This window comes from Ischnura elegans, chromosome 11, assembly GCF_921293095.1.
Source record: "Ischnura elegans chromosome 11, ioIscEleg1.1, whole genome shotgun sequence".
NCBI classification, from domain to species: domain Eukaryota; kingdom Metazoa; phylum Arthropoda; class Insecta; order Odonata; family Coenagrionidae; genus Ischnura; species Ischnura elegans.
The window spans coordinates 46837601-46855237 of NC_060256.1; the positions used below are offsets into that span (position 1 = coordinate 46837601).

General features: G+C 39.0%; 1 protein-coding gene across 1 annotated transcript in view; it reads left to right on the plus strand.

The window, feature by feature from the left end:
* The first annotated feature begins 15698 nt into the window (after window positions 1-15698).
* Window positions 15699-17637, plus strand: part of LOC124168080 (cytochrome P450 4C1-like) — a 105550-nt gene continuing 103611 nt past the window's right edge. The window contains exon 1 of the mRNA XM_046546190.1: window positions 15699-16381. Coding sequence (XP_046402146.1) covers window positions 16379-16381 — 3 coding nt within the window. The 5' untranslated portion in view covers window positions 15699-16378. The remainder of the gene's footprint in view (window positions 16382-17637) is intronic.

A 17637-nucleotide genomic window follows, 5' to 3' on the forward strand; every position in this document is an offset into this window, starting at 1 on the left:
GCTGGAATCCCTAATTCTCAATATTGTAAGTCATGTATTTAAATTGTATAAGGTCATTCTTCCCGTCATCTTTCCTTATCTGATTTTAATGTATGTCCCTTGATCTTCTTCTGGGCTCTTTTCCTTCGATTTATCCGTGAATTCCAAAATTCTGATGCATATTCTCTTCTGATCCTCCTTAGATTCACGAAATTTCACTTATTCCATCAGCACATTTTTAAACTGTGATTCTCTCCTCATACATTTTCTTTTCTAATGAGTCTTAAAGTGATTTATACTTCTTAAAATAAATTTTGCATTCGTATCCGTAATGGAAATAAACTGTCCTGTTGGCTTAAGAATATTTTCGGTGGAATCAGTGGATTGAAAATCAAATCAATAGATCAAAGAGCTTAGTACTCGGCATAGCAGTCCCGTATCCCTATCATCCGTTCAAAACTGTCCAAAATATTATTATTATGCTCACCCCTAATACCTAAGTAATTAAAATTCTATGCCATATTGAGGCTCCTCTTGAAACAATTAAGAGTGGGACGTCACCTCCTGGGAATAAATGAATACGGGTTTCAATCCTGAGCATTCAAACACCGCCAAACAAAATCCTGGAATTGCGTTGTGGTCCAGGGAAATAAATTACCCTCTGGCTCTGAATGTGTGGTATCAAGCCACTGGTTTTGTCTAAGTCGAGTTCTATCCTCAGCTGTCCAAATCAATATTCGGGTTGAATTTCTGAGTGAGGAAAACCATAGAGGTTCCAGAGAAGGCCTTAGCTATATCTCCTACCGTTCGCAAAGTGAAACCAGGGGCGCGTGGCATTTTTAATCCTCGGCTATATTGTGTAACCTCGAGTAAGGAAAAAATACATTGGCCTTTATGGCATACTCGTAAAGAGAACCTTAATATTTTCCCGAACGAAAGCTGGAAAAAGTTGTTCCAACCAATGAGTGAAGAATATTTGTCGAATATTAAACCGGAAAATATATATACTTTGGATAACAAAGATGACTCAACCACGGAGCGGAAAATTAAAAATATGACCCGCGACAAGTCAATTTCTACAATAACAATCCATTTTCGGCTCGTGGCCAAAACTTAACTGGTAAATTCACGTGCACCACTAAATGTCTTACTCATGATATTCACAACAGGATATTGTAAACCTTTTTGAGAAAAACCACCACCATAACAACTTTCCTTCGTCTGAGCCAATCTAGTGACCGAGAATAAGAAAGTTTTCTGGTTCTTAAGCCTAGTGAGGCTCGCGAATGTCGTATATAAGCTACAGGAACACACCAAAAGGGATGAATAAGAATTTCCATGTCCTTTCCGGTGGACCCCTGCCGCTCCCTATGTTAAATATTTGACGATTTCTTCCCTGCTCAGTGGACATTGGACGCCGGTGATGAAAATTGGCTCATGTTCTGCGCCCCGTGTAAATATAGACAGCGCCTCTCCAGCCATATCCAAGTAACGCCTCATAGCGATGTTGACATGTGCCCGTGGAAAGTCTTGTGGAGGACTCGGATAGAGAAAAATGTAAACAAAGAGGAAGTGCGTTGTTTGATTTCCGCAAACACTTGTATTACGTGGAAATCGGAAAGAAAATAGAGAAAAAATATTGTGAACGTCTGGTTTAAAGTAAGACCAGGCAGGAATAGGGGTTCAATTTCCGCATCATTCCGGAAAGATAATTTTCTTAGAGACATGGTTCAACGTGGTACATGGAAAAATTCCTCCATTGTAAACGGGTAGATCAATACAACGAATAATGCAAATATTGTATACATCTGCCTGTGTGTCGACGCGAAAGCTGTGTTCCTGAAAAAAAAACGGAATTCGCATTAATTACCTATGTTTCCTAACATCATAGACATTCATAATTTTAGGTATTTTTGTTATTTTATTTCTTTAAGCATTTATTGCTAGATTTTGTTATTTTATTTCTTTTAGCAGTTATTGCTAGACTACCTGATTGCTCTTCAGAAAACTAACAGAATGTTTTTTTTTCTTCAATTCTTTATAATATCAGAATAAATCAGACTACAATTGGAATAGTAGAAGTAATTTTTTGCTATGCCTATGGTAGATGAACATCTGATTCTTCAGTACAAAATTTATGGTTCATCCGAGCTTAGGGTTGAACTTTCACGGATGAAATGAAAACCATATGCTCTAAACTCAATAAAATACTGCAAGAGATAAATTTATCTTCTGCACCTATTCAAATAAATGATGCCACCCATCTCATACATCCGGAAATCCGTATCAAGAATGTTATTAGGGCATCAACTTACATTATCTCTCCGATCTTAATCGCATATTTGAAAATGTTACACAACTCTTAGATAATTACAGTAAATTTTGGGGCTCATAATAGCCTTCGTTATGGTTGCTCTGGCAGTTCTCACAGTTTTTGAATGCCGTTTGTTCTTTAAGGATTGTTTTTTTTTTCGGTGATATCTAACCTACATAAACTGAATCCTATGAATACCACACAGTTCTTGTATTCCAGACTCTGACTGTTACAATGTGGCGACTAAAGAGTTGACAACACTGTAATAGATAGAGAATTTTTGTGTTTCGACATTTTTTCCTGAGGGTTCAGACGATTTTAGAGGGGTCGATTCTATGACTTTTTCGTCGTATGTCATCCCGTTCACCCCAAACATTTGCATGAGTGAGTCAGTCAGCCAGTGGCAGGGAGTGGGTTTTGAAGTATCACCACTCCCAATTCACAACTATTTATGACTATAATAAGGTAATTTGAGGGTTCTTATGCAGTATAAATAATCATAATCATGGAAAATTAGCAATTATTGATTTTTCTTGGATTTTTCATGGATATTTTCATGGATACCAGTATGGTTTTATAGTCCTCAAAAGAGCAGACGAAAGCAAGATAAGTTGAAAGCCTGAGTAGCGAATGATTTTTCGTTTCGGAATACGTTTACCACCCAATAGAGGCGAAATAACTTTTTTTTCTTTTTATTATCCTTCGGAGTAATCAAAACCACACCCTTTTCGAACTTGTCCTTTAGTGCTCTGTCCTACACGTACGGAAAGTGCATCCAGAGAACTACAAATTCCTGTTTTCGAATGACTAAGCGGTTAACGAAAAGGTAACGTATTTTTCACGATATCCTGAGAAATTAAACATCGGCAAAGTCAAAAAGAAATAAACGAACCCACCTACTTTCTCCTAACTCATGTACATCAATGTTAAATCGGAAAGAATTGATGGGAATTCGACAAATCTTTACAGCTAAAGTCAGTTATGAATACCAATATACCAAAATACAATGACACCCGTCCAATTTATTTTAATAAAATTTATCGACTACAATCTATTTTTATTTCTATCCCTTGGAGTGATTAGCCATCAGATTTGAGGGCGAATTTTATCGGTACCGTTTCTTAAATGGTCAACACAAAATAAATGTTAGAATACACATTGTAACGCCATTATCACCTCCATTCCATCATTAATTAAGTATAGCCAGTGACACGTCTGTACTCGTGAAGTAATTCTCTACTGAATAACGAACTAACAAAACTCTCACTGGGCCTTTCATGCTCCACTCATAGCCGACGGTCGTCCGACTTCAGTTTAACCCAGAATTGACTGATACATTGATCTCTCATTCTTCTAAATCCATACCCTAGCTTTTTTAAGCAAATATGGTAGACATTTCATTGCATTAATCTGTGTTATTATTTGTCAAGCTATTTATAAAAACTCAATGATAAGTGAGTCATATATAGTATCTATATTCATTTTAGATTCAAGAATCGTGAACTCTTACTCATTTTTAATAGAAAATAACCTAAACGTTTCTAATCATCGTGGTATCTTGAGGAAGGCAGAAAAAATAAGAAGAAATGACGTCATAAAATTCTTGCTGTTATTAGTATCATTTTTAACCTCCTTCATGCACATAGGCTTGCAAAACTGTATGGATAATTAGCCTCAGACTGATTAAAAAATCTTTGAACCACTATATATAGTAGACATTTAATTTGATATTGAAGGTTGACACTCCACGGGACATATTAAATTGGGTGGTTAAATGTCAGTTTAAATTTATAAAATTATTCCATACAGTGGGAAAATATATAATCAATGGCATACAAAGTGCCCTATACAATGTGAAATACAAGTGATGAAAAAAGAGTATATTCAAAACGTAAATAACTGCATCCAATGGAATTTCGAGCAGTTACTCCTAACCGACTGGGGGTACTATTTTTTATGCACAAAAACACACGCCTCGAGTTTCAACGAGTGGCATATATAGCATCAGATACCCTTCAACCTTCATCCAGTTGACTAGTTGATAGTTTGATACAAATCTACTAAAACCTTCTTGAAAAAGTCATAAGTACCGACATTCAGTGGCCCATACTTAGGGTAGGGACCTGAATTGGGGCAAAAAGACATTTCTACCTTTTCAGGTTGTATACTATGATGTACGCAGTGTACGAGTTCTCAGAGTGGTATCAATTGCTGCATAATCACACTATCTTTATTGAGTAGTATTGATTTATTGGATGTTTTCTTAAGTCCATGTGTTTTTGCAGATACGTTTTGTTAGTCACATGTAAATAAAAAAACTAATGCAGTGTCCCAAGGAAGTTGGAGGTATCCCTAACTTGGAACAACACAAAAAATAATGGTGGGTTAACAATTCTCTATTTTCAAAGTGCAAGGACCCTAAAGAGTTTTGGTTGACATGCTCAGTTGGTGCTTATTTCCCACAATAGAGTAGTTTCCATCATCAAAGCAAAAGAAAGGCATTGATTGCGATTCGTTACCCACCATTAGTGTATTCATAATATACAAATTATTTGGTTTTAGAAATACCAGTTTAGACGAATGGCAATGGTCAATTTTAACCTCATTTGAAAAAGGCCATATTAGCGCCCATGCGATGCCACTCCACGTGACGCCACAGGGACCTAGTTTCTATACGAGTAGTCAGGAGTTTTAAATCGTCTGAGATTACCAATGGATGCATGAGGCACAAAGCTCAGGGAAACATCTCTTGATAATCACCTATTAAAACTGGCTATGGTCGGAAAGTTTCCTTCGTTTGATAAGGTATTAATAATCCATATTTACCCCAAGCGCTACCAGCTAGCAGGGAACTCTGCTACCTGCTAGCATCCTGCGTCGTATCAGCGCTCAAAGCCTCGCCCCAAGGTCACCTCACACGCCGACAGCGGGAACCAGAATGACGTCAAACGGCGTTTTCCCAGCATTCATACTTACCCGTCGCGTTTTCGCGCGCTTGAAATTTTTCACTTTTCATTTAATCGCTAAAAATAGATATCGCAATTTAAAAATCTAAACGTGTGACATACGTACTCCAGGAGTAATAATCTTTCGATTTAGGCAATAAAAAATAATAGGAAACCACCCTATTGTGACGAGGAACCAGGGCCGGCTTACACTCCTGAGGGCCTGGTCTGAGACTTTTCACCCGCACATCTCAGGAGGAGGACAGTGGAAGGAAAAAGGATAGGAGGCGCCACCGCCGCGATGTTAGCCCGATGACACCCCTAGGGAAGGATAGGGATGGAAGGAGTAGGATAGTGAAATCCCAACGCCGTCATTAGAACATTGTAGGCCACTATTAGAGAAATCATGATTAAATATTTCCATAGAAAGGAAAGATTTCCCTGTGAGGAAGAGAAATCCTACGATTTTCTGTAGGTAGTTACTTTCTAAAGTATTTTTATTTATTTTAGAACATTAAATATTTCCCAAGTATGAGAAGTATTACTATACCAGGGTTTTTTTATCGATTGGTTCTTGCCCGTCTGGTTCTGATGTTTCTTTCGTTTACTCTCCGTTCAGTACGCAAGATCTTACAGTTAAAAGACTTAAATAAACCCTCCCCACTAAATATCTCAATTTATTGCACACTTTTGACTTCCTTTCCCACAAAAGCCAATCTAATTTTCCTCTCCCATTCCATGATTGCTCATCCAATTTAATATTTTATGGGTACAAATTTCTCGGAAAGCGATGAGAAAACTGCATAAATCATTACGTGATTGCATAATGACACATGATTGAGAAACCATTTCACGCCTCCGTGTCAATTAAACTTCTTCTCCAACAAAATTCTCCGGAGGCATTATGGATCTCATTTTCTGGAATGCATTTATAAGCATAACATGTACATTCCTCCCTATTTTTTTTATATCCTAGCGCCCATTTCTTTAGGGTTGGTAAACACCGTTGGACGCATGCAAGTCATAAAAACACGAAAATTTCTCTCCGTGACCTTGCAGGAGAGATAGACATCATCTTTCTCTCATCAAGCGATGCACGAATTTCGGCGTTCAAATAGTCTTAAGGGCCTCCATTGCTTTCATTACGAATGCACTGGCGTGACAAAAGAATTGAAAAGATGGAGAGAAGGGACCCTAATAGGAGCCAAAGTGAAAGGGATAATTGAAAGAAGGCTACAATCCCTGTTGGTGGATGGACCAAGCGAGTAACGCTTTTGTATTCACCGAATAATGGGCATAAACGTAGACCACATATCTAGCTGACAGGCGAGTGAGTAAAGTATGCCCGCTAGCCCAAGGACAATCTTAATAGTGGCCTTCATTCTTCTTTCCCGACGAGCGTGACTATTCCGTTCTTACGAGAACCCTTCGTGGTAGCGTATGTAGATGCGATATAAATGAAGAAAGCCTGCGACAGATGATGGATCCAACGGTCATTGGCCACGGTTAACATATCCATCGAGTTCTAAGGATCACCGAGAGAAAGGCAGGCCTAAATAAGTATCGTTTATTCTCGTGTCCCAGGTAACCACATGTGAGGCACGCATTTCGAGTTTGAACCGTGGGAAGTATATTTTTATGGAAGATATTTTTAACCTTAATTAGACTTAATAGCCTGATTATAGCTGGAAAAAATAGGAGAATCACTACCTCCTTATTGTGGCCGTTACACGCTATCCTCTCGATGGAATATATACGTGAATATTCCCATTTTCCTGCATTTATTTAGGATCTCTTGTGGGTAGATCCCAGAGGCGGTTTATTCGTTGACATTAGGAACTTATTTCCGTTGATTCCCGTGACAACTGAAGGATGAAGAAACGATTGGGCTTCGACGATGAATCTCAAGGTGATAACAATTAGGGATGAGTCGATTCCACTTTTTTTCGATCCCGATTCCAATTCCGATTCCTTCAAATCGATTCCCGATTCTCGATTCCGATTCCATCGATTCTTATTCCTTCTAACAGGTGGGATTTTAATTTATCTGTAGCATTGCTATCATTAAAATTTAAGAATTGAGTGTAATAAAATAACTAGGGATGGAAGGATCCAGGATTTTTGGAGCCAGATCTTTCGAATCGGATATATTTGAATCCAAAGGCATTTTCAAATTCCTGTCATTAAACAAAATCATTATTCAAGTTTATTCTGGGTACATACAATAAATGGAATGATTTTTAGATTTTCATACACATTGTAATATTTTTATAAATTAAAAATAATTTTATGGGCTTTCAAGTTGTTTTTTAAAAACATCTTTACATACTCAGGGCCTAAACTGTTACGCTTGGGTTTGGAAATGAAAATAGGAAAAATCTAAGGATGAACCACTGATCAGTGGCGTAGCGAGAGGACCCCCCAAAATATAAAAACACAATTACTTTCCTTCATAAAAGGAAACAAAATATTTAAAAATAATGAATTTACAAAAATGAAATATGAAAGAAAAATGTATCTTTGCAAAATGATTTTTTTTCTTTTATGAAGGGTGTTAAAATTAGTTTGAAACCCTCTCCTTTGTACCTTGTTGTTTAAAAATTTTCCCCCCTGGTTTTGGACCCCCCCTTAACAAAATTCCTGGCTACCCCCCTGCCATCGACTGAATTCAAATTTTCCTCACGCACGTTTCCCCCGAATTTTACTTTCTCATCGCATACGGACTTGTGTTTCACCCGAAAATGCTTCAGTATGGTGAGGTGGATTTAGCACATCTTCGCGATAATTTACGCCACAGTGCACACACACGGTTCGGTTCGGAGTAAGATTTTGCTTCAGTGACGTCGCGTCGTTGCCTTCAAAGCGAAGCCGGGCGCACTACGTGATATATGTAGTAGGCATTTCCAATCCGTCTGTAATTGTTTGAGGGGTTAATGCTGCGCTTGTTTCTTTGAAAATTGTGCTGTTTGGACAATTTTGCATATCAGTAAAGTCTAATTGTAGAATTGTAGATAGAAAACTGAGTGGCATTCAATTAGAGCTGAAAAATAAACAGAAATATCGTCAGAAATGCGTCTCGTTTGGTCTAATTCTCTTTTAAATCTCGTGCATGTCATCTTATTGTCGAAGCTATCAAGATATCTTCGGGCCCAGAAGTCACTCTCCTAGCATTTTTCATCTAGAAACGGAGAATTGAAGCAGGTAGGCCAAAAAAAGGTCAGTTGGTGAGACGAGGTAGGGATTAAACACGCTTCAATTGTTTTCGTGTGATTTGATATTTTCCTTAGAAGACAATGATTTATGATCCGTTTGATTTCGGATACGAAAAAACAACAATAGAGGTACGGGTTGATGGACGGCCGAAGGTGGTTTTCTGAAATCCGCGACGTAGTTACTTTTGACGTGGTTATTATCCTACGGCTCTGAGATTCCCCCGATGATTGTTCAATCTCTTGGGAAGAGTCACACTATGTGCCAGTCGTATTTTGCCTTTTTTATTTTCTGGCTGAAAATCCTGGCCACGGCTGAAATTCTACTCGTAACCTCTGCGAGAGCTTTCAAACAAAACGGTTCATGAGTAGGACAAGAATCGCATGCGACGGCGCATTCGAAGAGGGAATCGGAACTCTTTCCACCCTGATGGGGCGTTGCATTCACTGAAGCTATTATTTAAAATTTCGGATTCAGATCCGATGTCTTCCGCGACTTTGGATCCGATGTATCCGATGAAGGGCAATATCCGCAGATATTTGGGTCCGAGGTATCCGATCCGACCATCCCTAAAAATAACAGTAGCCGCGGTGGCTAAACAATAATGTAGCGTTCATTGCGTCCATAAGTACATACCAGAGCAGCCTGGCGGGTGCGCGGTGGCGGCCGAAGGCAACCTGTCGAGTCCGCCCGGAGGCCGCGGCGGCAAATTTCTCAAGGGTTGCATTGATGAAACTGGGCTATACAAACGCGAATGTGTCTAAATTTTTTATTATTGACGCTGACGCGTGTTAGTCTAAAAAAAGTTACATATATAAAAAACCCGCTCTCAGCGCGTATTTATAAGAAACTTTTTTCACAGGAAAACTCGCTCTCTGCACGTTTTTATTATCATCAGACTTCCAATGCCATTCGAAATAATAAAAAAAAATATTTCGTTCTATTATAATTTAAAATTGGTGGTCTCCGAATGTGATTCATAATGCCACTCTTGCCGACATTTTCATGTTTCCGAGGCCTCTTAGGCATGTTCGTCGCAGCACCCGCGTGCCGGGCGTATCCTCCGCGCGGGCCAGGCTAACACCGCGGCCGCTTAGGTGTGTGGCAGCCTTTATGCCCCAAATTTGTAGTCAATGCTCAAAACATTTATCTTCCTGGAATCGATGGAATCAGAATCGACTTTAGGCGATCGATTCTCGATTCCGATTCCGTTCCCGAGAATCGGTGATATCGAGAATCGACATTTGGAATCGACTCATCCCTAATAACAATAACTTTTTTCGAATTTATCCAATTAGATGAAAGAAAAAGTTTATAATTACCTGTGCGATATGATGTTTTTTGGTCCCTAGGTGCACTGAATTCAGTTGAGAGACTATTATTTGGTACTTATTTATATTTTCTATGAATTTGATTACTCATTAAACTGACCTATATATATTTATCTCACCAAAAATTATTTAAATCTCACTCCAGGAAATACATTCAATTCTGAGCGATCATTATCATACAGTCAAGATGTACCAAACTATCTATGAAAAAACCTAGTTCGGATTCACACGGGATTGCTAACAAGTTAAAATCGTTCAATCGATATGTGGGCTCGCCCAGGTTCACTTGGTTACCAATAACAACAAAAGCTAATCCATAATCCGTAACGGTCACGTGAGGTTTTGATTTTTAGATGTTTTGAAATTTTTTAATGAATATCTATGTATTCATTCCTTATTGGTAAACTTAGCGATCTGACTGAGCTCTCATATGAGATTCCAGATCGATATGAGCTTAGATAGATCTCAGTTCTACTGGTAAACGTAATTAAAGCCATTGCAATTACTAATGATTACCACAAAATCCAGCTGAACACAACGGGATCAGTGAGAAGTAGCACCGTTGATATACCGCAAATAAACAGATACTAATGCGATTGAACGTAAATTTAAACTATTTTTAAGGAATTTCCCGCTTTCCAACATGAAGATTTCTTCCCCATGAAGACATTCGTGATTTATTTAAGTTAACTATCCTAACTTTTCCCTTTCATTCTAAGTTAAACTGAGATGAGATGAATCTTTCGTAATCAAATATAATATATTTAATTTCAGAGAAAATTTTGAGATTTTTTTACCAAAACATGCTTTATTTTTTTTATTATTTTTTTTTAATCACATCCCCCGTAAACAGCACATAACGGCCTTTTACAACGAGGGTTTCCAATATGAACAAAGTACAAAAAATTCCAAACGTTAAAGAAAATGGATTTAAAGAATTAGATCATTTATTCAGCTATCTGATTAAGGGTCCTCCTGCCCTTCCTTTTTAAATAAATTCAACTCAAATAGCTAAAAAAATAAACGGCTGAACTGAAGCCAATACTAAAATACGGATGACCAGGGTAGGAAGATTTTGGAGATCCTGAGAGCCAGTTACGACAAATTAGATAGAATGAAAAACTTCTCTTTAAAAAAGTATACACGTCAATGAGCCAATTGTCATGGTGATCGGTAAAGTGGCATTTGAGTCTATTTATCTTGAAAATGTATACACATACCCTTAACTTAAGTTTTGGCTTTGTATGTGAGTGCATTGCTTCCGTGGTCTAAGATAAAGGAGCAATGCACGCTTGCTGAGAGCTCACACACACGTGCAAACATATTTACGTGTTGCTTTTCTGTTTCAATCTGTGTGTTTTTGACCAGTAAGTCTTCGCAGTAAACACATTGCATTATTCTAAATTTGCATGAATATATTATATTAATTATTAATCAATGACAATATTTGGATTTACATGTGTTTTGGCATAAACCACACACGTTTTCTATGTAAATGCGTGTATTTTGTTTTGAATTCAGGAGTACATGTAGAGTTCCTTTGCATGCTGCTGATACGTAACCCCTTACCAAACACTCTAGAGGTGGGTCGCAGTGTATTATGGATATGGAGATGTAAAGGCATGGATGAATCCAAAGATAGATGATTTATTTAAGATTTGCTATTGCACAGTACTAATGTCCTTATAAAATAGTAACTGAATGGCTTCAACAGTAGAGAACGTAACAATACCATATTCTGTTGAAGTTGGACCGTAATCTTGCCATTCTGTGGCAAAGGGCACTATATTTTAAAACATCCAAGCCTCATTATTCGAGTCGTATTTTTATACCTTATAGCTGTGAGGTGCGGGCAAGTATAGTCAAAGCACAATTCTTACATTCATTGCGTTTATGACGCATTTATATGGCTGAGTACAACACAGACCACTTTAACCTTGAAACAAATGAAGTTCAAGCGTACACCCGGGTACTACCTACGTCTGGAACTTCGAAATGAGACGGACAACAATGGAATAAAAACATCGAAGAGTAAACGACTTCCTCAACGTTGGTATCCCGTGCCAAGTGAAGGCTTTTTATCGGTGCGAATTCCCAATGCCCTTTTAAACCGATAGTTTGTTCTCGCAATCACGATGCTGAGGTAATAACACGCCTTGGCCAAACAATGCGTGCATAAAGTCTCTGACGGAAGCGGGACAACTTATTTTGGTCCAGCATCATTCGTATTTCGTGCAGTAATTTTCCAAATCATATCAGACGCATTTACAGTCAGATTCTTGACTATGTAATTCTTGATAAAAATTTTCTCGGGTTTGACACCGGGTAAGGCTGTTTAACCTTTTCTAACCCAGAGATGGTGATGGGAGAAATTGAATTTCAAGACTTCTCATTTTAAAAATGCGAATATTTTCTACTCGATCACAATTATAGTGGAAGCTGCATATTTCACCATGAAACGTTACTGCACAAAAGAACGTGTAGTTTAAATCTTTCCTGAATAGACCTGAAAATGCATACATTTATCATGTTACTTAGAGGCAACATTGGGTTATTATGGGACAAGGCCAATTTTCGATGAGAAACTCCCTCATCGCCATCAGGGCTAATTATAAGACTGGCTCATTTATTCTTTCCTCCTCTATTTTCACGTCGCATAACTTGACCTATTTTGCTGAGATTTATGCTGGGAGCCAAACTTATTATAGAACTTCACGGCAGAATACAGTTGTAAAAATTCAATCACTACTTTTGAACTTGTAACTACATGAACTCAGCCATTCATAATGATGCAAATACCCTCTATATACTCATGGAGTCATATCTATTATTCAGTTAAATATCAACAGCAGCGACATCAACACTTTTCAACTCGTTTCAAGAATAGGGGTAATATGATATCTTTTACAATCGACCGCTCATAACCGCAAAGTGGTTAATCAAAAAATCATTCCATTCAGGCGTATCTCAAATCCCTTTTTCACAAAATCGTATATGTACACCTGCGCCAAAAGATCGAATCTGAAATTTCGTCCATAAAATCGCAGGTATGTCAGACTATCAGTCCATAATGCTGTTTATCAGCCAAAAAGTCAATTTCCTTTTTTTTAAACTCGATTTTCATTAATTTTTTAATTAAAATATTTTGTTTTATATATATATTTTATGAAAATTTTGCTTTTTCATATAAATATATGCAATTTAAAAAATAATACAAATCAAAATCCCAAAAAGAAATTAAATTTTCCGGCTATCAGGACTGATTTTTCTATATATAGATTTGCGGACTGCAATTCTGGCATACGATTTTATAGACGAAATTTCAGATATAATAATATGGGTCAAATGTTACACGCACGATTTTCTGGACCAGAAATTCAAGAACTTCAATTCAATACGCGTGAATGGAATTTTTTCGAGGTACTACTTTCCGTCTAGGAGCGGTCGAAATATTAATCCATTCTGGAAATTGGTTCATAGGTATACAATATATAGCGTTACGAATCCTAAATCCATGGCAGTTGTCATTCATCTTTTTAAGATATTGTCAATAGTGAAAGTCCCTTCACCAGGGATCGTGAATCGTCTCGTGATCTATGCATTGTAGGCATCATTCTGACCGATCACGAAGGGAATGAAACATCATCATTTCATGGGACCAGCATTCGGTGATATTTTGGGGTTGGCTCTTCAGTCACGTCTAGAAAAGCCTTCTTCGGGACTAGAAGGAGCAGGTATTTGGCATTTCCTGATGAGATAAGTGACGAATCCAGGAAAGAAAGGAAGATAACTCGCCCAAAGCTAACTAAACTAAACGGGAACTAAATATTTAAATTTCTCGCGTGTTTTGAGAGTCCGATTGCTAATTTTTTTATTACGGTGGTATACATTCCCCTGCAGTGTGATAAAATTTCGAGCTGTATTAATCGTTCGCTATATATGTGGCATTCGCTAAGGTTAAGCCTTTTTTTATCAACTCGGCGATTTTCTGCTCACAATTCATTGCTTGTGAGTGAACTTTTGGCCAAAAAAATCTGTAACGATGCACCAGCTTCCATATTCCCCTGTCTTGGCTACCGTGTAACTTTTCTCTGTCCAAAAAGAAAGAGAAATTTTAAGGGCCGTCATTTTTCAAGGACAGATGACATTAAAATAAATCGCTGGCAAAGCTAGAGGCTACCCCAAATATCGAGTTTGAGAAGTGTTTCAAGAATTGGAAGAAGCTCAGGGACAAGTGCATATTATCTAATGGGTACCTACTATTTTACAGGCGACGGTATCAATTCAGCCGAATAAATGAATTATTTAATCGATAATATTACATGTGGGGATCGGGTTGGTGTGGTGGCTAGAGTGTTGGCTTCCCACCCGGCGGGCTCGGGTTCAAATCCCGGCGGTGGAACAGAATTTTCAGAAACTACCCGATCCCTGCTTGAATTTTGTGTGGAGAACATTTCAAGCGCAAAACTCCGTCCGTCGGATGGGACGTTAAGCCGTGGTCCCCTTGGCGCCTTTCGTTAAGAGCAGGCTAATGCCGATGCCGGGTTTCTCTCCACCCTTCATTCCTCCCTCATGGCGCAAATGACCTCAGCTGTCGGTCGCCTCCTCCAAATACCATACCATATTACATGAGTTTCATGATAGCGCCACTAGTCGGCAGATTTCTGAACTTACTGACCTCGACAGCGCTGTAACCGAAATTACTCGACTCGACATTAGTAATGGAACTCGAAGCACTCGAATCGAGGACCAACTACTCGACTCGAAAATTCTAATCGAGTCGAATCGTTGGTACTCGACTCGATTAGAATTTTCTGGTAATCGTACATCCCTAGAAGGAAGAGAAGAGAAATTTTAGATGAAATGAAAAAGAGTAGACCCTACTGTGAATTAAAGTGGGAAATAAATGAAGGAAAGGAAGGCTGCCATAATGCTACTTAGTACACCACGGAAACCTACCTCAATCGGTAAAATACTTTAATAAAATAAATAATTTCCATTGTCCCTCACAAAATAGGATACACCCTTACAGATACAGGGGATCAGGTTGGTGTGGTGGCTAGAGTGTTGGCTTCCCACTCCTTAGTCTCGGGTTCAAATCTCAGCAATGGTAGAAAATTTTCAGAGACTACCCGATCCCTGCTTGAATGCATCACTCCGTCCATCTTATATGCTGCGGTCCCCTTGGCGCCTTTCGTTAAGAGCAGGCTAATGGCGACGCCGGGTTTCTCTCCACCCTACCTTCCATACCCTTCCCTCATGACACAAATAACCTCAGCTGTCGGTCGCCTCCTCCAAACACCATACCGTACCTTACAGGTACCATGCATCAACAGTTGAGAAATGCTAACACATATATATAATCGAAAAACCGGTCGTCACCGTTATCTCGTGAAAAGCGAACTCACCGATGCAACCCACCCGAACAAATTCTACCGCGAGGACCTCACTCCACCTTTCTGCCGAAACGCCGGCCGAGAAACTGACAGCGAGAGTGAGCTGCACGCAAGAGTATGGGGAGAAAACAGAGACCGCACCCCCCCTCCCTCTCGCGGCGGGGAGGGGAACTACGAAAAAAAATTAAAAACGAAATATAAAAAAAATGTGAGAAGCATCCGAACCCCCACCTCTGAAACCTCTCCCAACGGATACAAGTTCACGCGAAGGATAAACCTCTTTGCCCTACCCCTCTTACCTCCGCATCCTTTTAAGAGACACATATAGGGGTGGGGAGAATGTTCAATGGTGGGGTAGGATCAGGAGTGGGGAGGTATGCCTATGTGGGGGAGGAGGAAGGGTTCTTACTTGTGGAGAGAGACGATAGAGGGGACTTGGAGGGGAAAGACAGAAACATGTATACCCTCACCCTACTGCCTTTCCTGAATATTCTCTTCGTTCCTACATCTCCCAATGGGCTGAATTGTTTGACGCCGCGGTCCGTGGGGTGAGGTACTGATGGTGGGGGGGTGGTAGGGGGGGCTAATTTTCTTTCGTGAGTGTTCCTGGCCGAAAGTGGAGAGGGGTATTTTTCCTTCAGGAGTGCCTCCCGAAATCTAAAAAAGGGGAACCAGCTCCCTACCCGATATCAGTCGTTCGCGGAACTACGGAGGAGACGTGTGAGGTTCGGAATTAAATCCACGAAAACACACCTCTCCCTACCAAGTGCGTAAAGTTTTTATATATTTTAGAGATAAATATACACTAAATATATACATATATAAATATACACAAATATACACCATTAATTCGTTAGGGAAGATACAATAAACTCCTATCCCTTCTAAGTATCAAGAAAGGTTTGAAGAAGCTGTGAGTAGAACTATCTACCCTTACATCGAGGTGTTCCCTTTTTGTGAGTGAATTTTTTGAAACTGTGTGCAAGCGGGACGTAAAAGAGTTGTTCTGTATATCTGGATGATTTGAGCCCTTCCGAATACTTCCGTCTACCCGTGGGATAACTTCGCCCGGATTCTGCGTCTCCTCCTGCGAGGACCAAGATCGGCCAGTCTTCCCAGAGCGGCTTACCTTGAAGCGACGGAACAACCAGACGCGCGGGCGGAGTTTGCCGATCCGAGGAAGAGGACGAGAATAGCCGCGAAATGGTACGTCTCCTCCCCGTTCTCTCGCTAGAGGATCATCCCTGCCGGAAAGCGCGTTCCGGACGAAAAAGAAAGTGTTCGCCTGGTGTGAATGAATGTATCCTTCTCATCTAAAGGTTTCCCAACACTATAGTGAAGGCCCACATTTTTCGCGGAGAGTGCTAGTACAAAAGCAAGTGATTCTTCGAGTTCGAGGTGATTGGTTTCGTTCTAGAAATAACACGTTTGATAGCTGTGACAGCAGATCTCGCAATCGGTGCGCATTTATGTGCTCGCGAATTAACTATATTTGTGCACCTCCGTAAATGGAAAGAGTTTAAGAAAATGGCATGATCGTAAAAAAAATTGCTGTTTTATGAGGCACATTTTTGCTCACGCTAAATTCACTCGAGATTTATATAAATCAATGAATGAAGAGAGAATTTTACAAAAATTCTGGCTCAAGTGCTGAAAGTGTCAAAAATAAGTCATCGGTTGCTCTCAAGTGGGACCATAATATTATATTATATTTATATCAAAGTTATTCAACTACAATTTACTCGTAATTAATTACGAGTGCCTCATTTTTTCACCCGAGTTGCTGACTCGACTATGATTACCAAAGTTCGTGACTTCCCAGAATTCTAATTAACGACTTCATTGACGCTTTTTAGTGGTGTGTTAATATGATCGATACCTGAAAGACATGTTAAATTATCTGCATTAGGTCATGGTATAACATGAAAGATATTCAACGGGTAGTGAGTTTTTCCGATCCCGGTCTATGCTATTTGGCAATTCATCGTTCACATGTATGGAATAAAAAGTAATTGTTTAATAATTACAAGTGCATAAATTGTCACAAATTAATACTTAAACTGCCAACTATCAATATAAAATCCAATGTCATTATTATGATGCCACGAATGATTCGGTCAAGCGCTTTCATCAGTGATCGAAAAAAATATGAATAAGCCGGTAGCATTTTGCAGAAGTCATTTGGCAAATTGCAAAGAACGCAATGCTTGCCGATAAAATAAACAATAATACACCCTTTGCGAAAAAATTAGACTCCCAAATTTGAAAATTACTGGTACTAACATTGAGTAAAACTTGCTAACGGAAGCATGATATTTTCGAATTCAAAAGACAATGAAATACATAATAATTCCTTGAGAAAAAATTCTGAATCACAGTCTGCACATAAAGCAAAATTTACTGGAGTAAATTTACGGTACTTGCAGTGAAGACGATGGAGAATATAATAAATTTACGTAGTT